Source organism: Pempheris klunzingeri, chromosome 4 (assembly GCF_042242105.1).
Source record: "Pempheris klunzingeri isolate RE-2024b chromosome 4, fPemKlu1.hap1, whole genome shotgun sequence".
NCBI classification, from domain to species: domain Eukaryota; kingdom Metazoa; phylum Chordata; class Actinopteri; order Acropomatiformes; family Pempheridae; genus Pempheris; species Pempheris klunzingeri.
Genome location: NC_092015.1, coordinates 2,899,568 through 2,924,295, shown reverse-complemented (window position 1 = coordinate 2,924,295; position 24,728 = coordinate 2,899,568). Strand labels below are relative to the sequence as shown.

At 40.8% G+C, this 24,728-nt stretch overlaps 2 protein-coding genes and 1 non-coding gene across 3 annotated transcripts; 1 reads left to right on the top strand and 2 right to left on the bottom strand.

Annotated features, from left to right (window-relative positions):
• Positions 1-279: 279 nt before the first annotated feature.
• LOC139199696 (cullin-5-like) lies at positions 280-16,397 on the bottom strand. Its single transcript, XM_070828797.1, has 19 exons — positions 16,358-16,397; positions 13,731-13,840; positions 12,055-12,154; positions 10,829-11,005; positions 9,714-9,855; positions 9,400-9,545; positions 8,565-8,645; positions 7,676-7,769; positions 6,795-6,925; positions 5,906-6,013; positions 4,701-4,765; positions 4,464-4,596; positions 4,237-4,368; positions 3,475-3,598; positions 2,816-2,991; positions 1,921-2,082; positions 1,533-1,651; positions 1,126-1,249; positions 280-652 (listed from the first exon to the last, which is right to left on the bottom strand). Exons 1-19 carry the CDS (start codon positions 16,379-16,381, stop codon positions 458-460), a joined length of 2,343 nt encoding a protein of 780 aa, XP_070684898.1. The 5' UTR covers positions 16,382-16,397; the 3' UTR covers positions 280-457.
• A 1,699-nt stretch (positions 16,398-18,096) lies between these two features.
• On the top strand, positions 18,097-24,242 carry LOC139200090 (solute carrier family 35 member F2-like). Its single transcript, XM_070829321.1, has 8 exons — positions 18,097-18,226; positions 18,472-18,647; positions 19,388-19,515; positions 19,854-20,013; positions 21,243-21,399; positions 21,497-21,549; positions 22,108-22,262; positions 23,952-24,242. The coding sequence occupies exons 1-8, from the start codon at positions 18,117-18,119 to the stop codon at positions 24,240-24,242; spliced, it is 1,230 nt and encodes a 409-aa protein (XP_070685422.1). The 5' UTR covers positions 18,097-18,116.
• trnar-ccg (transfer RNA arginine (anticodon CCG)) lies at positions 20,870-20,942 on the bottom strand. Its single transcript has one exon. It is a non-coding gene; the product is annotated as a tRNA-Arg (tRNA).
• Positions 24,243-24,728: the final 486 nt, after the last annotated feature.

Genomic DNA, 24,728 nt, shown 5'->3' with positions numbered 1-24,728 from the left:
GGATTGATATCAGCTTATTACATTTGTCCTCCCTTCCCTCCTCACTGCTCCTCTTCCTCTTGTGCAGTCTGTTGCTGATGAAAGTAAGGCAGGAAGTATTTAATTTAATAACGTCACTATTTTTGACTATTTCTGAGCTGCTGGCAGGCGGCGCACGCTGCTGTCCCTCTGCTCTGATTGACACTAGAGGGCAGCAGAGACAGACAGACTCTCACCTCCGGTAACACACTGTTGTCTCACAAACACAAAAAAATCCACAGCTCTCTTGAAAAGGCTCTTCCTCGTCCTTCGGCACATTCCCTACTCATCATCGTCACCCCGCTCCTTTTCTTCAAACACATCCTTTAGTTCCTCGTCTCTCTCTCTCTCTCTCTCTCCTCTTGCAGGTTTTTAAAGCGCCGGTCGAGGGCCAGGAGTGAAAAACAGAGCAACGAAGCGCTCCCTCCTCCCTCGCTGCCTAGGCCATGTAGATGAAGGTGTTGATGTCTGCCTCGTCCCTCTTTATGTACTTGTGTTCGATGAGCCACTCGATCTGCTCCTTGATCATCTTCTTCTGAGGCAGAAACATGTTTTTCAGGATCTCCACCAGCTCCGTCTGCAGCTGGGCGTTGCTGATCCTCTTCCTCATCTTCATGATTTGGATGATGGCCTCCTGGACGAGAAATAAAAGAGCAAATGTTACGTTTTTGCTTTAACTCATCTTGATGAAGTAAATGTTGATGGCGCAGTGTAATGCCGACAGAATAATGACACCATCTGCCTTTCACTATGCAGTTTTCTTTGTTTTGGTTTTAAGACTCGGGCTGCAGCATTCTGAAGTAGCTGTGGTTTTCTTGTAGACTTAATCCAGTAATCCAGTAAAAAAGGGAATTACAACAGTCTAAACAGCTAATGATGAAAGTGTAAGTATTTCAGCATCTCTCTGGGTCAAAAACAAAAGCTTTGGCAATATTCCTAACATGAAAAAAGACGTTTTAATGACCTTGTTGAAATGAGAATTAAAATCTAAAGTCCTCTCAAGTTGCTGCCTTCAGAACATCATTAGTAAAGTTTAAGCTGAGACTTCAGATACAAGTCGCCCTCTTCTTCTTCCTCCTTGACAGTGTGAGTGTTATATTTTTGTACCTGAGTCCTGAGTATTCTGAGCTGAACGATCCCTTCGTTCTCCTCTTCTCTCATTCGCTCTGTGGTCAGCTGCAGCCGACCAATCAGATTGATCTTTCCTCGCTTCTGGACTTTGGAGTTTTTGCTGAGAAAATGACACAAAGACAGACAGAGGGTCAGTATTAAGATTAAGATTAATTCATATATATATATATATATTTTTAGTCTTTATTTCTTAAATATATCTTAAATTTATTTACCATACTTACCGGATTTTAGTAATAATGACACCTTTCACATATTAACTTAGTTCAATAAAATCTAGGGATCGATGGGGACTTCCCTTACTATCATAATGTTTTAGGACACAAAAGTCATTTTCAATTACATTAATGAGACAGGAAGTGTTTAGAAACACAATAACATACATGAGTGAGAACTCCTGGTTGACGTAGAAGAGCGTGCTGTCTGTGAAGTCTTTGGGCGAGCTAACTGGAGGGTCGTAAGACAACACCTGTCTCTTCAGCTTGGGGAAGGCAACTAGAGACTGCAGAGACAGAGGAGAAAGTAAATCTTAAGATTGCAACACTTTTAGTGGACGTAGTTAAATCAGATTACGTTACAACCATTGCAGCCCTGACGCCGTCCATTCTTGTCTTACAGGACATCAATTCAAACCCCAAATATGTAAAAATAGGGCCCAGGTATGAAAATACCAGAGTTCTCCTTTAACCTCAATGAATACTTTGATCCTGTATACTTGTGATGTCATTGGAGGATTCAACTAAAGCATTTAACATGTTTCCTTGGTCTGACCCAAAGTGTACGGCGTAGCTCTGCGTCAGGCAGCTCTGTGGCCAGTTTGAGGTTCTCAAAGCTGATTCTCTCTCTGGGCCTCTGGTTCCAGGCGAACAACACCGCCAGCTGGAACGTCGTCACTTCCAGGTCGTACTGTCCCACCTCGTTTTTAAAGGTGATCTGAGCAGAGAAGGGGGGGGGGGAAGCAAAGGAGAGAGGGTGAGAAGAGCCGGGTGTCCTCTAACCGATAAGATGGTGACACAACGCTGCTTGAGATAAAGTACATGTAAACCAGAGGAGAACAGAAGAGCAGATGTATAAAAACAGTTATAAGTCATAAGGTGTCATGAGCAGGAAGGATACAGCTGAAATCAATGAGGTGATGAGATGAAGACTAAAAAAGAAAAACCCAGTGAGGAGGAGAGAAGAGAAGCTGGTTAAAGGGGAGCTCCTGTATTTTTAAACTTAGGCCCTATTTTTACATATTCTGGGTTCAAAATGACTGCTGAGCACAAGAACTTTCCTGTAGATTACTTCAGCCAACAACAACATCACATAATCCAACATAATCCGGTAAGATCCTTTTTGTTTAACCATAAACCGCCGTTACAACGTTCTCTTCAAAGCCTACAGACTCCAGTGTGCCTCTGTGCAGCTGCAAGTCATTTCAAGCCCAAAATATGTAAAAGTAGGTCCCAGGTTTAACAATATTGGGGTTTCTCCTTTGAGGAGAAACGAGGAAGAGTATGAGGAAGATGGGAGTTGAGGGAAAAGAGAAGGAGAGATTGTGTGAATTAAAGAAACATTAATCCCAATAATTCCCCAAACTAATTTCTGTATTACAGGAGTGAAAAACACTTCAAGCTTTAAGGGGGCAGGAACTCTGTATTATCTCTTCTTATAGCTAACTCACAATGCCGTTGGACATGAGGTGATGCCAGTGGAGTTTGCGGCCGCTGTGATTCCTCTTGTAGAAGTCTTCCACCTCGGGGATCAGATCCTCCAGCTCCGTGGGCAGCGAGACAAAAACTTTCTCACTGCTTCGTGACCACGCTCCGGCGTTCAGGATCTTAATGTTCACGCTGTCCGCTGCAGGGAAAAGAAGGGGGAAGGGGGAAGAAATCCAGAAGTCCAGCTTTAAAACATGTCCTTTCATCAAGGGAGACATTTGTGATTGTGGAGCAAAATGAGCCACACACGATAGTATAGTTCATAATAATAGTATTACCAAATCAATATTCATTCACCCAAACACGACTTTCAACTATGAAGCTGTTTGATGTAAGATGTTTACATGATTTATAGTGATGAGGTGAGCAAAGTCCTAAATGTAGAATAAAATTGACCATTAAATGGTCTAAAACGGCTGCATTCATATAGTATTTGTACTTCACATTTATACTTATTTTTAATTCATTTAATTCCTTTTTACATTTTTACTGTTTGTCACCTCCTCTGCTGTACCTGCGCTCCTCTGTTTTAGACGCAGAACTGCCAAATACCGTGTGTAGCGTTGATTTATGACAAGGGTGTGTGTGTGTGTGTGTGTGTGTGTGTGTGTGTGTGTGGTACCTGGCAGTGCAAGCTTGTTGTGTTTGTGCATCTCTTTGAAGACTTGGTTGAGGTCCTCTGACACCTTGATGTCCTGAAACATCCTGGCCAGCTTGTTCACATAGTCAGCAGGCATCCCCACTTCCTACGACCACCCAAAGACACAACAGAAGAGAAAAGAGGACAACAAAGCAAAGAGGAAATTAATTCACTGTGTACTAATATTAAAAAATCTTTAAAATGCCAAAGCTGTCAGATTCTTGGTCCTGTTCACTTTGTTCTCTTTGACCAGTGAAAGAAGGAATGAGAGCAGAGGACAGAAAGACTTCACCAGTCAGGACATACATGTGTTACATGAACATACATGAGCTACTCAGATAACAACAGCATGGGTCACTGTGGTTATCCCAAAACCCAGGCATTCACAGCTTGGCATGGACTAATATCTTCTTTGGAGTTCGAAATGACTATTAGGTACAAAAGGTTTTGAAAGTGGTCCAATAAAGTGTTTGTTTTTGCCACTGACAGGCTCAGATTGTTATTTAAAGTGTCTGACGACATTATGGAAAGGATCCCTACAGAGAGAGACCTGGAAGATCCTTTTTGTTTAACCAGAAACCATTGCTATCTTCAAAACCACCAGATTCCTTTGATATAACCAATGATTTTACCTCGCAGAGCACAGGAGTTTCTGGTTTACTGCTGGTTTACCGCCCAGCTCTAACACTCAATGTAACATCTGTCCGAGAGTCTGACAGGGAATTTCAGAGAAGTGTAGCTCACCCTGAGCCACTCCACCATGTTCTCTTCAATCTCGCTGTCTGCTGAAATGTCCAGAATCAGGCGCCTGGTCAGGTGGGCTTTGTGGTAACGCATGAACACGTCTTTATTCTGGACGTACTTCAACACCAAAAGCTGCAAAGAGACGAGATAAAAGAAGAAATGAGTGTGAGAGTAGAGGAACAGGGGACTGAAGCGGTAAACGCCAGGCTAACAGGACAGAGCCTCACCACTTCTTTGAGTTTGAGCTCGATTTCCTCTGAGGTGAGTTTCTTGCTGAGGGGAGTTTTTCTAAGCAGCATGTCACAGTAGTTTGCCAGCAGCTCAGGACACTTTGACTCCGGCTGAGTCTTCATACCCACACTGGGGAAACACAAACACACCATCAGTATTCTCGTTTTCTGGACAACAAGGCTGCGGCTGCATCCTTCTACATTTACAAAGACAAACCAGGCAGTTCCACTCACCCTTTCTGTTTCAAAGGCAGCTCTAGTTTGAAGATTGTGGCGTCATTGACAACAGCCTTGTAAGCCTGCAGGAAACACATACAAGTGACTACCACTATTGTCATGATGGAGCACAGCACAGGTAGGGCTGCTGCTAATGACTGATTACATGAGTAATTATCATGAATCAGATGACTGCAAATGTCCTCTGACGTGCGGGAGCGACATCCTTGAGATAACCAGTCCCTTCTGGCTTTGATCAGACTTACTCTGTGGTGCATATTTAGTTATAAGTCCATCCTTGGTCTGCTCCCCTCTTACGTTTGTGCATATATCTCACTCAAAACTATTGTTGCTAACGTCCCTGCAGCCTGGAACCAGCTGCAGATATATTTGAAGTTAGAGGAGCTGATAATTTGAACATGTAGTGAAGGGTTTGGATGCTTCTCTAGCTGGAACTATTTTCTCGTGCTCGTCTTTTCAGGCATGTGATTCTGAGAGTTACTGTATGTTTTGTTTTATGTGTTTTTAATGTTTGCAACATTACCTGGTTAAATTAGGGTTTAACAGTGAAAAACTCTTGTTTGTTTTGATTCCTTTGGAAAAGAGAAGCACAGTTGTTTTGTACTTCAACTCAACTACGTGGAGAAAGCTACATAGATGGCTTTCTCAATCAGTTTTGACGAAACCTTAACAACCTACTGGGAGTTTAAGTTACAATATCAAAGAGTGCCATTTTTTTTCTGTTTGGCAGCACCGATGTCGATAGGCAGTAATTGCAGGTACGTTTTCGGACGTCACTCTAACAGACATCCAGACAGCGTCCTCGCTGACAGTTTTGACTGTTTGTCTTCATCCGAATGTGGAATTTGTTTCCGTTTTTGAGATTTTCATGTGTTTTTGAAGTTTCATCATCTGTTTGGCCATAATATCCTTTAACTTAGCAGAGACCGGAGAAAACAGAACTTCCACCGACACTCTCTGCGGACCAACCACTGCTGGATGACAGACGCCGCTTATGATATTTCCTGAGAACATTGAATTCCTTTTACAAAAGAATACTGCAAATGTGAGTGAGCTCAATCACTGTTGTGTTAACTCATTCAGCAATAGACTTAATAGTGACTTAATAGACATTTATCTAACTGAAATTCTTCCAAATTATACCTTCAAATAAGAGAGACGATGCATGAAAACATTCTAATTTGATGTGAGATTAAACAGACCTTATCTCTTGCCGTGAGGAAGCGAGGGTCGTCCTGAAAGGCCTCCTTCACAAGCTTACTGAAGCGGTTAAACAAAGTCAACAACTGCTCCACGTACTTCTCAGAGTCCTGGATAAAAACACACACACACACACACACACACACACTTGAAACTACTGTACATGTTGTGAAAGCTTCTCTCCAATATGAACCTTTTGTGATAGTTATCTTTGTCACTACATGCGTGTCCTCACTCTATGACTTGTAGAGTTGTCCACCAAAATGCTCTCTACATCAAAGCGGTTATTGTAATCTTTGGATTCATAAGAAATGTAGATCAGTGAATGAACATTTTGATGTACTGAAATTAAAGGGACAGTCTATCCCAAAACCAAAATACACATTTTCCTCTGACCTGTAGGAGTTTTGGAGATATTAGTAGTAGAGAGTAGTAGTAGAGTCAGATATAATGGAACTGGATGTCTCTTACCTCAGCTGGCAGTTCCACCCAGAAAATATCAGTAAAGCCACCGAAGACCAGCTGAGTCACTGTTTATTTTCCTTTATTCTTTCAGAATAAAACCACCCTTATCTTGAAATACGTTCCCCTGAGTCTGGTGTGACTGGTGGGAGCAAAATACGACATGTGCTTCTGGGATTTTTCTTATTACAAACATGGTGCCAGCGACTGTTGTGATAATTAAACACATTAATTAATTAATCTTTGGTGACTCAAGAAAAATAAAGAGGATATTACTATCCTAAGATGGAAGACATCTTTACACTGTGGCACCATGAACGGTTCCTGTCACTTCTTAGTTTTCAGGATTAATAGCTTGTGTTTAATTACATGTATGAAGTGAACATGAGATGTGTGAAATAGTTGTTGAATGTGTGTTTGTGCACGTACAGTAGTGATAGTCTCTGCAGCAGCCACCATGTCTGCTAGTCCAGCATTGATGATATGTTCCTCCAGGTCTTTCAGCATGGGCTCGATCCCACTGGGAACTTTGTCCATCAGTGAGAACATCAAGTGCAGCTCTGCTCCGGGGACAAAAAACAAAACAAAAAGAAATAAATGGTGTTAGGTCAAGTCTGCGTTGGGCTTCAGACTTTGTGCTGACTTTACTTTACTTTACTCATAAAGTTAACCATCTTAGTGACATAGATCAGATATACTACAACTATTACTCCTATTGCTGCTGTTAATAATGATAATAATAACTAGGGCTGCATCTAACGGTTATTTTGCTGATTAATCTGCTGATTATTTTCTTGATGAATTCATTGTTCAGCGTATAAACCATCAGAAAAGAGCTAAAAATGTCCACCATGAATCTTGGTTTGTCCAAAATATAGTACAAAACTCAGAGATATTCAATTTATTAGAATGTAAAACAAGAAAATAAGCTAATTTTCATATTTGAGAACCTGGAACAATCAAATTATTGGAATTTTTGCTTGAGAAAGGGACTTAAATGATTAGTCGACCAAACTACCTGCTGATTAGTTTTCTGTTGATCGATTAATCAACTAATTCTTCCATCGCAACTAATAATAACAACAATAATACTAGCAGTATATACATATAATGACTAAATCATAATAATAATAGTAAATTATTATCATGCCTGTGGTCGGCAGGGTGTACAGCATCTTTAAAACATATCTGACTGAAGAATCAGTGAATGTTGATGCCACCACGTCTCAAACAAACAAAGACTTACTTCATCACAATGTATTTAAAAATATAACACGGCAGTGATGTAACATGAGTGCAGCAGTACTCACTGTCTGTCTCGTTGCGTTTGATCATCCCTGGACATTCAGCTAGGATGGTCTCTTTGAACGAGGTCACCAGAGCGTTCACACAACACTCCATCAGCTGTGACACACAGAAAACAAAGACTCACTATCAGGGCAACTTTGAAATAACCAAACATAAAAGTCCTGAAACATGAAACGTCTTCTTTTGGGATACATTTTGGTGCTCTTAATCGAAGTGAAACCATAATCTGAACCCTACAGAACCCTGAATTACAACAAATTTCTACATTTCAGAACAGAAGCAAAAAAAATTGAGAGGCTTGAAGTGTCATCTAAAAGAAAGTGAGCTGAATGAATATAAGACAATAGATTTTATGGCTGATGCTGTTGACTAATTTCAGATCATCACAGATACAGTGGGGTCCAAAAGTCTGAGACCACACTGAGACTCTTTAATGTTTTCACATAAACCTGGAAATAATCAGAAGGTTTGAGGATCCAGGAACATTTAAAAATACAAGACATCAAATTTAAGCTAATTTGTGGCACCGACCAACTTAACTCCTTTATGAAAAAGGGGAAGTAGATCAAATCCATCTGAGTGTTGTCTGAACGCTGCTTCAATGGAAGGAAACCTGACCCTTAGAGCAAAAGAGTTCAGTCGGTCAGTCAGACTGTCGGAGCTAGCATGGGGCCCACACTGTTACTAACTGCACCGCCGGAACAAATACTGTTGTTTGGAAAAAGAAGAAGTCGAACTGACTCTGCAGTGAAAACAGGAGGAAAAGATAAAGGTAGAAGCTAAAGCCTGACGCTAACGTCACAGATCAGTGTCAAAGTGAACCACCAAATCATATAATTATTCATTTGTATCATACAGTTTAGATAGTATATGCAAATGAAGTGCACTTACTGCTTGAACAGAGTTACATTCACGACGTGTCTCTAGATATCTAAGTGCTCTTTTCTCTTCTTCTCTCAGCTTAGCGTCTGCCTGCAGGGAAACCAAACACAAAACACAGATACTAAGAATCAAAGTCACATAAAAACTGAATAAAACAACAATTAAAACTCTCTCATCCACACAGCAAAGGTAATAACTTTTGTTAATTGTTACATCTTTCCACAAAATGTAGCTGCTATACTAGGATGGAACTTTTTCATTCATGCAGAAAAAAAACTTTGTGTATCAGTATACAATCAGTTTATGTCGACGCTATATCTAGAATATTTTCACTGCTTTACATTGCTGCCAAACAGCCCTTTGATGGGGAACTTAAGTTGTTCTCCATTTCTCTTCACTCGCATCAAAGACACCAGACTCCATTCACAAAAACAGTATTTTTACCTCACAGAACACGGGTTGCCAGTCTACCAGAGCCTCGACCAGTTAGTTTGTGTTATTGAGAGACTTTGTTGTTTTATATGTTTGGTTCAGAAAAAAAATTACTGTTTTTCTGAATGTAATCTGGTGGCATTGAAGGAAGCAAAGAGAAAGAGAGAACAGCTTCAGTTCCCCCTCCAAACGGCTGTGTGACAGCAATGTAAAGTGGTGAAAATACTGTAAATTTAACGTACACACACACTGATGTTGATTTTTTTAGGTGGCTAAAATAGTAGCAGTACATTACTTAGCGTCTGTGCCGGGACTCCTGCCTACTATTCACTGCAGGTAATAGACTGACTAAGTCACCATATTCTCCATTCTACCACATGTGCTTGTCATAATCAATATTACTGTGGCTTACATATTTCATGTAGTTCTGGACGCCGTTCTGTTGCAGGTAGGACGGTGCTTGTGTTCTGTAAAACCTCTCTGTGGAGTCCAGGTAGGCTTTCTCAAAGTTATCCCTGTAGATCTGCAGTTTGTCCTCTGGATTTGAACACAGGTTCACTGGGGGGAGAGAAGGACAGAGAATGGGCCAAAAAGCAATCATTAAATATAGTAATGAGTACAAAGAGTTTATTAAATCACTACTGTGCCTCTATTTCTGTCTTTAACATATTTTTCTGCACCTCTCTGTGTCCGGTGTGCTCCCATGTGTTTATTTCTATGTCTTACCGTAGGACTCTCGTACTCCTATAACCAGCTGGGAGTCGAAGGCCTCCCCCTGCCTCTCAGCATGCACCAGCTTCATGGCGCTGTCCTGCAGGCGACTCTTAATGTTGGAGAAGATCGACTCGTTCCACGTGTCCAGCATCAGCTGGAAAAAATAAGGTAAGGCCAGTAATGAATGTGTCAAGTTAAAAAAAGTGTTCAGTAATAAGTTACCCTCCATTTCCTGCCATCCAAGAATAGTCAAGCTAGATTTATTTATGAAGTGCTTTTAACTAAACTTCTTCCATCTGCCTGCTGAATCATCTTCCCTCATCAACAACTTCTGCCTCTGCAGCACATCACCTCAACATCGTTTTTCCTCAGAGACCTTCCCCACGGGGATCAAACAGATACCACATGATTCATACTTTGAGTAATCTGACTCACAGGTGACTCAAGGTGCATTCACGTCACTCGAGCTTTTGTCAAATCGGTTCTGCAAGAACTACATGCAGCTATTAAATCGTCAGTGGTTTGAAGAGCCACAGGCTTCACCTTCAGGGCACAGATGAGTCCCGTTTATCTTTTTTATAGGTAAAAGCTGTATCACATAGTCGACATACTGTACACCTAATGCCAGGGCTTACATCCCCAGATATTCCACCAAAACAAGCACCATCGCTGCAAAACCATGCACCGTTTAGCGCTGCCAAAGACTGTGATTGTGATTAATATAAAGAAATACAAACAAAATGGATTTTTTTTGCCCTCAGCTCCAGATACAAAGTGTGGAGAGAGAGGTGTGTCTCTGTGAGAATATACTTAGAGCTGTGGTATCATAGACCCTAACTTAAACCCTCTTCATCACTCCTGCCTGTTACTTTTCCTCCTCTCCTCGCTCCTCTCTTGTTAACTTGACTTGGTTGCTTATAATTTTAGGTCTTTATGTATGTAAGTATTGTGCAAAATGTTGTTCTACCCCTGTTGTTCTGCACACTATCTAGTTCACCTCCTCTCCATCTTGTTGTATTATCTCATCACCTCTCCTCATTCCCCCTCCTTTACTACTTTGTGCTTGTTGTTGCTTGACTCATATCTTGATCTCAGCCTGTGACATTTTCCCACTTCCTGCTCTCTACCTTGCGTACGATGCTGTCCTCCATGTTTGTTTTCTTGTTGCTGCCCTGTTTGCCCATCAGCGTGATCTCCAACTGACAGAAGGGTTTGGGCAGGATGTCGCACTGGGTGAAGAACTTCCTCCACTCCACGATGTACGCCTTAAGCAGTGCTGTGTCGTCCTGGTGGCTCAGCACCCGCTGCCAAGCAAAAGTTAGAGGTGATGCATGTCAATCAGTTAGCATTTAAAAAACACCCTGATGCTTGGTTCCTTTCAACAATTGCTCAACATGTTTATGTCTAGTAGGTGATTTGAGGGGAGAGGCCACCCCCCTTTGTTAGCCAAGTAACTAAAATACATCACTCTTGTCAGGGGCAGTTCAGATGTTGCATCTTTACGTGCAAAACATTTCCAATTGAGGTGTGCATTTGTTGTGATGGGCCTGTTTATTCAGTTGCCTCTGCAACGCACCGGGATGGACAAACCTAAACTTTTATGGATGCAGCAAGTGGCCTGCAGGTCAGGTGGTGCGACAAGGATTAATCAATCAGCTTCACAGGGCTTGCTTCATCCTTTCTGTCCAAGGATGTCACAAAATCAAGTTGAAAGGTCAGCCAAATCTGAAAAGGGAGGATCGGATTATACTCACTCAGGGATCCCCGGAGCTGTACGACCTGTCAAGTTCTTATTGTTCTGACACCAAGAGAAGGAACAACGGAGATAACGGGTGAGCACAATAATACGCTATTTGTACGTTACTAGCTTTAATCGTTAGCTGTTGTGCTAGCTAGCTTATTTGGTTTGTTCTAACGTTTGCTCTGCCTTTTTCCTGCTGGGCTGAACAAGTGTTGGTTTTGGTTTATTAGTAACAGCAGGCGCAATGGTAGCACAACACCAAGCACCAAGATAAACGGCCTCCATCTGTGCTGTGTATTAATAAATCCATACAGTAGCAGGCGCATTTGTCTTTTTCTGTTGGTTTCGTCTTGGATCTATAATATTCTCTAAATCATATATCATTAAAAATTAAAGGACATGTGGACATTTAATGGACCTCTCCCTCATACTGTTTTTTTTTGTTGCCTATTTACAGAGCAGGGGTTGTGCACGAGACCAGATTTTTTTTTTTTTCAGCAAGCATACAAAATAGATAATTGAGACTGTATGTGTGAAAGGGACTTACTGATGCCAAAAAACAAAACCCATACAAATGAAACCAGCCCAAACACTTACACACAAGCTACTTACAGCCTGTGCTTGTTTGATGAAGTCTAGGATGTCCTCTTTGAGCGCTTGGTGGATTTTGGCTGGTCCTTTGTCATCCCATAGACACACAGCATGGACGTCTCTGGAGAACAGAGCAGAAGGAAACGGGACATCACTAAAACTTAAAGTTCACTACTAAGTGTGAATGACAATGTGTTTAAAAATATTCATTAGTTTAAAGTATAGTACATGTGACTTTCAGAAGGGTGATGGTGGAGCCGTCCATGCAGACTGCTGCCACCGAACAACAGCAAAGCATTGGGACGTCTTGGTACCGATGTTGCTAGGCAACAAATACAGCTCAGCATCTTCTCTGATATTTTTTAGCACCAAAATTTAAATGAAGCGGAGTCTCTGAAGGCTTAAAATAGTTTCAACTGGTCAATGACACATTTTTAGGCACTGGGAAGAACAGCTCCAACAAATGGAGTATCCATCAAAGAAGATTTCAACCCAACATCATGGTCACTGACGGGGATACTGCAACCACTGACAGGCTGAGATGGTCCCTCGTGGTTTATGGAGCAACGAACCGACTGCTACCTGGCTGTGACTGCGTAGGATAGCAGGAAGAGGGATGGATGGACAGATGGAGAGACGGATAGATAAATAGATTTACAGCAGTATAAATAAAATAAATACACAGTAAGGAAAAAGTAATAACACTAGAGGAAGGAATATATACATTGATGTGCAAATGTAGAATAATTAGCAGGACGGAGCACAATTAGAAAGAGACAGAGACATCAGGATAAGAGGTCCCTGTTGTAAAGGGTTATTGCTTTGGGCAGGGTGGTCAGGGTCGGCCATTATGGTGAACACTTTGTTCAGAGTCCTCCTCTCTGCTACCTCAGTAAATGAATCCAGTTTTCTTTATCAGTTAATATGAAATTAATGAATATGGGTTATGGGTTAAGGATATACAAAAGCCAGCCTGTCTGGGATACATGTTTGAAATGTCCCACAATGTGTGTGGCTCCACCACACTATGAACCTCAGACTCTGGGCTTTTACTTAATATGCCTCATACGCTGGCAGAAATATCCCTTGAAATGTGACAGCTCTTCTCTGCCTCTTTCTCAACACCAAAAAGAGAAATCACCAACTTCCTCTTCTTGACCACTTTCACTCTCCTCAATAGTGAGGAGCTCCGTTAAAGCATCTAAGATTTAACCTATGAAATGACACCTCCCTTAATTATAGATAAGTACAAAACTACTTTAAAAAAGTCCAAACTATCCCTTTAACACACATTTTTTAAACAATTCTCTCACCATGTCAACTTATACCACAACATCCTATTTCACAGGGAAACACATCAAAGCGTGGAAGAAAACAACCACCATTAAAGTCCCTAAAGCAGCCGCTGAAGTAGCTCACACAGTAAGAGGTGGTTGTACATCAAGTTGTGGCAGTGAAGCAATGGAAACGCAAAGCTTTCCCATCCCAGTTTATGAGGGGGACACATCCCCCAACAGGTTTACAATGTGAGGGGACTGTGTAAAGCACAGCACCTGTTGGTAAAAGCTAAGCCCTTCTATTGCTGTGTCGCTCTACGCTTCAGGACGTGGAGCAGCAGCTGTGTTGACTCTGCATTGGGTCACTTTCTTAAATAAGACAAACAGAAGTAAGGGACGGGAGCTGAGAGCATCTCTTACGAGAACAAGTCGAACCACTGTTGCTTGGTTACGGCCTCCTGTCTGAGCAGCTTGAGAACGATGGGCCGCATCAGATCCCACTTGTCCTCAAACTGCAGGGACCCCTTGTTCTGGAGGAGAGATAGAGGATGGGTGGAGTGGGAGGAAGAAGAGGAGGGATGAAAAACAGCATTGAGAAAAGGGAAATGTTGGTGGAGAGAAAGCAAGAGAAAGGAGACAGAAAGAGAAAGATACAACAAGGGCTACGTGACCCCCACTGCTTATTTTTCTATTTCTATTTCTCTCCCCACACATGGTTTCTGACATCTTTGATTGATTGTTTATTTTTGTGTAATTCACATAACATGCCCAACCAACATGTACAACTGCAGTGTTAAAGCATTTAAATGCTTTTAATTTGACTAAATTAGCCATTTAGTTACAAAACAAAATATTCTTTCCCCGGCTTGGCGGAGAAAATCTGCAATAAGAAAAAAAGTTCCCTTCCTGAAACACAACTACATAAGCCAAAAGAAATCAATACAAATATAGGACATATGACTAAAAATAACATCTCTTGCATCCTCGTAAGCTGGACCGTTGAACAGAGGGATCAGAGGGACACAGAGGGATCTTTTGTTAGATTATACTTCAAGTAGTGTTCTAGACCGCAGCTCTGCTTTATGAGACAAAAGGTTTGCAATTTCTGTTTATATCACACGTCCACAGACCATTTTTCTCAACACATAAGGACCATTTTGTCCCTTAATCTCTTGAATATCGTAAAGTAGTAGTAGTCGTCGTGACAACCATGTAAAATGTCCCAGTTAAATATCTTTTTATTAAGTCTCTGATCATTGTCTCTGTCTCTGATGTTCGGAGTTCCCATCACATATCTGCACTAACAGCCAAAGGTGAAGCAGATTTGTGGACTCTAAAAAGATGGAATAGCTTTATGGTGCACAGCAGTGCTACAACTTGTATAGATAGATTTTAAACATGCTAATCAGTTTGGTTGTAATTTGTTATTTCATGCTATTAAAAAAGGAGCTATGACATCATGACTATGACATCACCAGCGCAGGATGGCAGAGGCCATATCCGAATATTTTGGCTTTGTTTTTGTGCAGCGGGACGAAGTGGTACAGTCTGAGGTTTGAATATTGTTGGAAACATTTGTGATAATGTAAGTAACGTAAGAGTTGGGAGAAATGTGGTAGAAATGTGTTCACCGGTAGAGATTTGGCAACGCTCTTTCTTTGAGTCTTTGTGTTACCTCACGTGAGGCACATGTTCCAAACAAAAAGAGAAAATAATCAAATGTGATGAAGTACGGTTTGGTTATTCTAAACCACCCTTAACCTCCGGCAGTGACATGCAGCTCCAACTGCGGTACTTCTATCACTTTCCCAATTAATCAATTAGTTGTTTGAGTTGTAGAAAATGGTGAAAAATGTAGATCAGTGTTTCCAAAAGCCCAAGGTAGCGTCCTCAAATGTCTTGTTTTGTCCACAACCCAAAGAAATGAAGTTTACTGTCACATAAGCGTAAAGAAACCAGAAAATATTCACACGTGAGAAGCTGAAAGACATTTTTTCTTAATTAAATTATTAATTGTTGCAGCTCCTGTATCAAGGACCCTCAGTCAAAGGGACCAAACCAGTACTTTTAATACTTTAAGTACATTTTCCTCTCAATACATTTGAACTTTTACACTTGTCCTACTTGAAATTGAGTATTTTTACTTTGCAGTATTGGTACTTTTCCATCCACCCATGGAAAAGTACCAATACTTGACTAGAAGTATTTTTACTTTGCAGTATTTGTACTTTAACTAAAGTAAAACCTCTGGAGGTGAAGGGCCACTGAGGCTCTCTGTCCCCCCTGAAGCTGTTTGACAGGGGTCCGGGTTAAGGTGGGTGTCAGACGGGGGCGGGGGCTGTCAAAGCCACCTCACCTGCTGGCCAATGAGGCCACCTGGCCGGTTAATCATTGGCGTGGCACGTCCTCATCGGACAATAACAAAGAATAAGTGTTGGACTTGTTGTGCAGGTGAAGCTGAGCCGGGCCCTGTCGGTGTGTTTTACCGTTAGCCGGCTGGTAGCAGTGTAAATAAAAGCGCTAGCATGCTAGCAACAGTTAGCCAAAAAGGTGGAGGTTTACGGTGTCGCTGCGGGCGGGACGGGGCGGCTTGTGTCGGAGTTTGTGTTCCCGTCGAGCCGTGTTCCCCATGCTCCACCGGGATGGGTTCAGGGCTTCACGCGGTTCCTGTAACCGGCTGTGGTGGTTCGTCGCCGCCGAGGTGTCTGAGTGGGGTTACGGCCAACTACGGCTGTGTTCCGGTTAAGATTCACGGAGGGAGAGCGGCCGGAGTTCGGCTAACGGACGGGTTCTGCTCAGGCAGGGGGGTAAAAATTGTTGGGGAAACAGAATCCGACACAACACCGGACTGAACAACGACAGCGGTGGCAACTGTGACTTCACCTATTTGTGTATTTATGTCATGTATTTCCTCTGCTAGTACACATTTGTACACATGCCGTGGTAGTGGGAACATATATCTGCACACACAGCAGACATACGTGAAAGCAAACAGTTTAAATCTGCGCATAAATCTGAGAAATATGATATATTCAAGTGCTCCTTACCTTTAACAAATTAGACGTCGCCATGTTTCCTCAACTTATCACCTCGCGGAATCTCGCGAGAACACGAACCACAGCTGGTTCAGGGTTAGGTCATGGTAACATGGTATAATAATGATAATTATTATAATAATTATAATGATACTACTAATAATGTAATTATATTATTTATATTGTTATTAGTAGCATTGTTATCATTATCCCATTTTCATTCTCATGGTAACCACACACAATGATGTTATCCTAAGAGGGTTTTATATGTTTTATATCTAATCTATATATGTATCTATTTTATTTCTATATGTGTGTATATATATATATATATAGCACACACACCAAGCCATTCTTTTTCCTCTTCTTCTTCTTATTATTATTCCATTTTCAATGTAATACCTTCTCATACACACACACACACATCTTATCTTTTTGTTTTTTAATGTATTTTAATGTACTTGTACTTGAGTAAATGTACTTCCCACCACTTTAAGTGTCAAGAGTAAGCTGGGGGTGTGCTGACCGCCATCTACTGTAACTGTTCCTTTCATGGGAGAGGAAAGAAGAAGAAAAAACAGAGTTACAAAACAAAGCAAACAAAGTTAAGACGCAAATTTGTATTCATTTTTAGGACTTTTCTCTAATCGCTGCTTTTTTGGGGGGAAATATTAGCTACATTTACGTTTGTAGAGGACATCTGAAATGTGAAAAAAATGTGCTTTTCTTGAGGAATCACATGCCAAAAAAGTTAACAACGCCTGGCTTAATTTTTAACAATGCATTTCATTATATGAGCTTATGTGTGTTTTATGTTCAGCACTGGAATGTAACTAAGTGCATTTACTCTTTTACTAAAGTACTGTACTTAAGATTCATTTTCTGCCACTTTATACTTCTACTCCACTACATTTCACACAGGAATGTTGTACTTTTTATCCAGTACATTTATTTAATAGCTTTAGTTGCTAGTTTCTTAGAAGATTTAGATTATTAACACACATTACAAATTAACTAATGAATGTTGACAGATTATTATAAGTTAATTAAAATGACCTCCATCTTTACCAGCTGCAACATTAAAGTGATGAACAAATTCACGCACAAATAATTATAATCCAACGATATAATATAACATATTATTCTGAAATGAGCACTTTTACTTTGTGTACTTTATTATGATGCTAACATTTGTATTTAATCTATTTAAGTAAGCTTTTCAGTGCATTTTTACACTGTGGTGTCACTACTTTTATTTAGATATTCACCTTGTATCTTAATCTGAAAAGTAACTAGTGACTACAGCTGTCGGATAAATAAACTAGAGTAAAAAGTATCCCTCTAACATTTAAGAAGTATAAAGTAGCATGAAACAAAAACATTTAAGAAGAAGTACCACTGTACTTAAATATAGTACTTAAGTTAATGTACTTAAGTTCCTCTGCTATAACTTCCATAAGAAACAATGATGAAGCACTTTTCCTCAAAAATGATGGGTTGTTATCTCGTCATCAGATAACAGATGAGAGTGAAAAGAAGTGGAAGTGCCGTGACGACCTCTTTAAATGCACCTTTCATCATCAGTTGTTATCTTCAGGTGCTGCCGGCTGTCTTCAACACATCATACGCACTCACACAGATAAGTGAAAGAAGTAATCTTTGCCCCCTGAGTCAGTTAATCATTTCAGCTCTGACACCGTGAGAGTCGAGGAGTTAAAAGCTCGTCACAGTTTAAACTCAGAGAGGATTCCTCCATCGCTGGCGTGGAGACATGGCTCATAAACAGCCCGAGGACGCTTCCAGGGACACGAGTTACGAGAACCAAAGCAGTGGACTCATGATGAGGCTCAGGAAATTCAACCCCAAGGAGGTTTTAACCTGGTGAGTGGACAGAGGAGGCCAGAGGAAGAGACGCATGCTTTATTTATAAGAAGATGAAGGGACTAAGGGATAAAGAAAAATCTAATATATGAGTGACCCATCCTCATCTGCACAAGCCTCGTTGAACAACCTGAGTGAACTATAGTGAAATATAGGGACTAAATGCACTAATTACATTACAGATAACATTAAAAAATACTCCTTCTGGTAGATTTATAGACGCTCCACTCTCCTCTCTCTCTCAGCCACTTGGCCAAGACGTTGGCCATGGGTCAGGGCCTGGCCGGGCTCATCTGTGGGACTGCCATCACCTCTCAGTACCTGGCCACAAGCTTCCATGTGAACACCCCCATGCTGCAGAGCCTCCTGAACTACACCCTGCTGTGTGTCACCTACACCACCGTGCTGGTCTGCAGAACAGGTAACGCCACAAGTTCTGTAGCAGCAGTGTAATATAACACCTATCAGTGGTAGAAAGTAGTGCTTAAGTACAAACTTAAGGTATTTATACTTCACTTGAGCACAGTGGCTCGTCTACAATTCATAATTTGTACTATTTACTCCACTACATCTATTTGATGGCTGTAATCACTGATTTACATTTTACAAATTAAGATTTTATTGAAAACATGTGATCATATTATTAAATATAACAGTTATCGTTATCAGTGGTGGAATATAACTTAGTACATTTACTCAAATACTGTATATAAGTAGTAGTCCATTAATTTGATATATATTATTCTAACTATTCTAACAAGTACTTTTACTTTTTGTACTTTAAGTGTTTTTTACTTTTTACATTGTGGTATTATACTTATACTGAAGTAAAAGATGTGAGTACTTCTTCCAACAATATACAAGATAATTTACCACGACCATCTACTGTAATAAAATGCTTCTAATACATCAGTGCACCGGCAGTGACGTATTCAAATGTGCATATATTAATTTGGCAGGTGCTATTGGCCAATACAATCTACACATGATCTCATATTGATAAAACAGAACCCCACTTTTACTAAAACAACATTTGCAGGACTTTTATTTATGACAGCGAGAGCAGCAGAGGTTCAGCAGCATCAAACTGTCCTCAGGCTTGGTGGTGAAACAAACTCATGTCAGTACTGAAGTTCAGGGGTGTTCCCCTTTAAAACGCAGGGGATGGCAATATTTTACAGATCCTGAGGAGGCGATGGTGGATGTACCTTCTGCTGGGTCTGGTGGACGTGGAGGCCAACTACGCTGTGGTTAAAGCGTACCAATACACCACCCTGACCAGCATTCAGGTGCGTATAGGCTGTGTCTGTCTGAGCCGTCATGGTTGGAGTTTTTGTGGCGTAGAATACCAGGAAATGCAATAAGAGATGCACAGTAAGAGATGCAGTCTGATTTAGAATTAATGCCCTTTCATGTTAGTTTGATCTTGGTTGGGTGTAACTGAAAAGCTCCACTGTTTGGGTTAAAAATACATATTAGCTGAAAGAAGTGCCACTGTGATTTGTTTTTCTTGTGTCAAAAATGTTTTAAGTGTAGATGCTACTTACTTTATGACCTGACATCAGTTACAGTTTGGAATGAAATGTATGTATTTGTATTTAAATGTGTGTCCGCTGTCTGCCTACAGCTGCTGGACTGCTTTGTGGTCCCGGTCCTGATGATACTGTCCTACTGGGTGTTGAAGACACGCTACAGGCCGGTCCATTATGTGGCCGTCTGCATCTGTCTCCTCGGGGTGGGGGCCATGGTGGGGGCCGACCTGCTGGCTGGACGGGACCAGGGCTCCAGTAAGAAACTCCTTATAGTGTTTTACTTGTTTGCTGAGTTCATCACCGTGCCCTGGCTGTTATTAGTCAACCCAATAATTCTGTGATCAGGGCCGGTATTTTTCAAATGTGTGTCTCTTTGGCTCTGCCTGCTGTCTGTGAAATCCAAATGTGAAAGATTTAAATAATAAATCCCTCAGCTTTTATTGCTTTTCACCAATTTAAACTGAAATTGTGACATTTTTACACACCAAGATCTGTTAACAGGTCTCTGCACAGTTGAAAAAAAGTGTATAAATCCTTTTGCGTCCCTGGAGGGAGCTGCATAAATAAGCCTCGAGTGATATCACTTGAGTCAGTGTTGGTTTGGGGTTTGAAATGTAAAAGTCTGTTGATGTGGAGTTGAGAAAAAGCATATAAAAAGGAGAATTTAGTGCCATATTGGCAAGTCAGACAAGTAAGACACATGGAAATTGATTGCAAACAAAGATTTATTCTTGTTTTCCCCTCTGATTGATGTAAAAAAGTGGTATCACACCTTGTCTGCAACATACTATTCAACATGAACAAAGATATTTAGCTCAGTTACTCAACAGTGTGTGCTTTCCCGATATACTGACGCCATGAACCAGTCAGCTACTGTCTTTTTTTAACTCATAGCAGACAGGTGACGCTGTGACTTATGTGTTAAGTTCGATCCAGAAACATGTCACTTTGGTAACGATCCGAAGATCCAAGCATGGTGAGACAATCGTAGATAGATAGATAGATAGATAGATAGATGACTTCTTAACTTTATTAATAAATGGAGTATAATGCAGCTTGCTAACATTAGCCATGTCACACAATGGTGTTGCATTATAAATCACACAATCAATGACCCAGGTGGGACTTGAACCCACAATCCCCAGCTCCGGAGGCTGATGCCTTATCCATTAGGCCACTGAGCCATGATTCCTTAAGAGAATATGTATCATCAAACCTTTTTACACAGAGGATAATCTAGAATTACAGTATACTGGAGGTTTAGTATACTGAATCACTGAAAGATGAAAGAGGAAGAGTCTCTAGGCACACCAACAACACATTTTTATTTAGAGAAGACATTAGAAAGTGCATTTTGCATAATGTGTGATCTTTAAAGGAGGAGAATTTATTTTGGTAATCACAAAAACCCAATTAGCTGCATCTGAGATGTAAAAAATATTTCTGTTATTTTGATATTGATGTCTCTCCTTCCCTCTCCTCAGCCTCAAACATCTTGCTGGGTGACGGCCTGGTGCTGCTCAGTGCTTCTCTGTACGCGGTGTCTAACGTGTGTCAGGAATACACAGTGAAGAACCTCAGCAGAGAGGAGTTCCTGGGCATGGTCGGCCTGTTCGGCACAGTCATCAGCACCATACAGATGTGTGTGTGTGTGTGTGATCAGTCTTTGGACTCATTCAACATCTGGTAGCTGTGGGTTTGTTTATTTAATCATCATCTTTTTTTTTTTTAAACCCAGGGTGATCCTAGAACGTCATGAGGTTGCTACCATCCAGTGGAGCTGGCAAGTCGGTTAGTGCTCATCATCCACAGAAACATTTCTATAAGATAATGAGATCTTAAGGACTTTAAGATTAAAGATGTGCTGAATTGAAGTTGAACATGACGGGGCAATAGATAAACTTTGACCCCATATGGACCTCTGTTGCTGAAAAACCACTGATTTCATGTGTCGCTTTGATTTCTCAGGTATCAGGGATCAGTATTTAAAGCTGTATTATACAGTTTTGGTCACTAATGGACAGAAACACAGCTCTGACAGTGTTTATCACCTAACTGGGTCCACAGCAAAATACACATCAAATGTGAAGCCAAATGGATGAGAATCTAAATAGTCGACGGCCAGACAGACACACAGATATATTCATAGAGATTCCCTCTATTATCTATAGTTAGATATACAAATATACAGATGTACAGTGTATAAGAATGACTGTTGGAAAGCACTTTTGAGTTTCACAAACAGCTTTCTAGCCAGAATGGACATGTTGCACGAGTTGATCATGGCGTATGAGCACATTTCTTTAATGTTGGACTGTTCCTTTAACACTCGGCCGTCTCTCCTCTCAGGGCTCCTGTTCTCTGCCTATGCATTGTGCATGTATGCTCTGTACAGCTGCATGCCCATAGTGGTGAAGCTGAGCAGCGCCACCTCCGTCAACCTCTCCTTGCTCACCGCTGACCTCTTCAGCCTCTTCTGTGGGATCTTCCTCTTCCAGTACAATGTGAGCAGGAAAACACACACACACACACACACACACACACACACACACACACACTCTTACTCTAAGTGACTGGCAACAGAAACGGCCGTTTAACAGTGAGTTTAAGATGAGTTTGTGTTATCGTGTGACCTTGGTGTTTTAAAGGGTTAGTTCACATAATAACACAACAAAACCGTGACTCTTGTGATGGTGAAAGTTATTTTTAGCATATCATTGTATTATTAAATGATTATATTGTATGGTTAAGCGATTGTTAAGTCATGACTCAGTGTTATGGTCATACTGCACCCTGTAATAGTAGCAGAAACGGCACCCAGTAGTTAAATAATAACTACAGCACAAATCACAAGTTAATCACAAACATCCAGATCCAGTAGGTCATACATACCCTGTGAAAATAGAATAGGTATCCAGTGGTTGAAAAATAACTACAGACAATATGTATTGATTTGTGCTGCACTGCTGCACTACTAGCACAAAAAACACACCTTAACTCCAGAGTTATTACGCTTTACGTTGTGGTCTATAATCTAAAGCATTACTGTTTAGTCTGAAATAGTCACTAGTACAGTCCAGCAGGAAATGATCTAAAAATTAAAGCAGGCCCATGCAAGTGTGACCTGTTTTTGATCATTTACATCTTCAGTAGGAACCAATAGGCCGACAGACAGACTGGAGGGTTACTGACAGACGGACTAACACATTGCTGGGTTTGTTCTTTTAATAGCAGCTGTAGACAATAAGTGAAAGACAGAATTTGAACAGACTTGTGCTTTAAGGACAATAATTAAACACCTTCCCTCCAGTTTATAGTGCTCTGTCCCGCCCTCCTCGCTGGGTCACAACGACCTGCTGAATAATATGGTGACACTGAATAATCACAGGAGTTAAACTGTTATCTTAATGCCTTAATGCATACACACAGCTTATAAATCTGCAAGTTCAAAGTCCTTTAGACGACCTATAAACAACATACACAGGATTATCACTTGCTGAATCTAAAAATGGAAGTCATTTACCTGGTTTTCATCTGCTTCCCTGTCATGAACCGCTTAGTGAACCATCCAGTGAAACGTATTTAAAAAAATAAAAGTATTCATTTACTCACATGAGGGACTTTATGAATATTTTATATGCAGATCAAAAGATCCCACCCAAACATGTTAACACACAACAATAGTTATTATTATACTCAAATTTGTTTAATCAATCAATCATTTGTTGTATCTTTATTCTACAATTTGCTTTGTACACTTATTCTGAAAATAACATCTACTTTTCCCTCGTAGAAAAATCCAGAATCTGTGAACATGCAAATACGAAAAATATTGTAAAGTAGAAGATTAAACCATGTAAATATATTTAAGTTGGATCTTTAAATACAATGGGGAATGGGGATAAACTGATTTATTCATGCATCTCTTCAACCCCCTAGACTTTCTAAATGTTATGGGACTGAATGAATTAAATTCTGATGGTGAAAAAAATAAATTTCGCAGGAGTTGTGACAATCAAAAAAAACATTTTACTTCTCTTTCACAAAGTAAGTCCATGGAGAAAAGTCTTCTTGGGCCTAAAAGCATCACTGTAATTATTGGCCACTATGTCAAAAGCCCTACACGCTTCCTGTTATTGTGTCTGTATTTCAACATATCAGCTAAAACCTGTCCACTCTCTGCCTCACCTCAGTTCTCTGTACTCTACCTGGTCTCACTGGTGGTCATCCTCATTGGCTTCATCACCTTCAACACTGTGCCAGCACCCCCTGCACACACAGACCCACCCACCTCCTCTTCCTCTTCTACCTGTGAGGAAGGGTGCTATGACAATCCTGCTCAGGATGAAATCACCAAGCAGGAAGTGGCGGTGAAGATCACCACCGAGGAGGAGGAGGAGGAGGAGGAGGAGGAGGGTGGTGACGAAGAGGAGCAGCGAGCGGGTGGAGAGGGGGAGGAAGAGGACAGGAGGAAGAGGAGCTGAAGAGCGCCTCAGGGTCACAGAGCCTCTGGTGAGGGAATCATGATGAGGATCTTGCTGTTGTTAAATGCAGCACTAAAACAAAAAAGCACAAAAGCCTGTCAATGTGTCATACATGTATTTTTAAACACACTTATTTATTGAGTTTTGCTTCTGTACAATAAAATACAGTAAAAAAAAAAACACAATGCTGAAATAGATGAGAGAAAAGGGGAAATAAAGGAGAAAACATAAATAGAAACAAACTCCTTGAACCATATTTAAAGCTATTGATATTGTTACTGCTATACTGTTTTTGTATCAGGAGTCCTCCAAGTTGTGCTGAAGGAAGTCTATAAATGAACCCTGAATCTTTCCAAAGCTTTGGGTTTTCTTTAAGTTCTTTAATTTCACTACACTATACAAAGAAAATTAGCCACCTGACGGTCTGTTAGGGACCAAGCAGCAAGAGCAGGGACACAAACGACTAAAATACATAAGCAAAGAAAC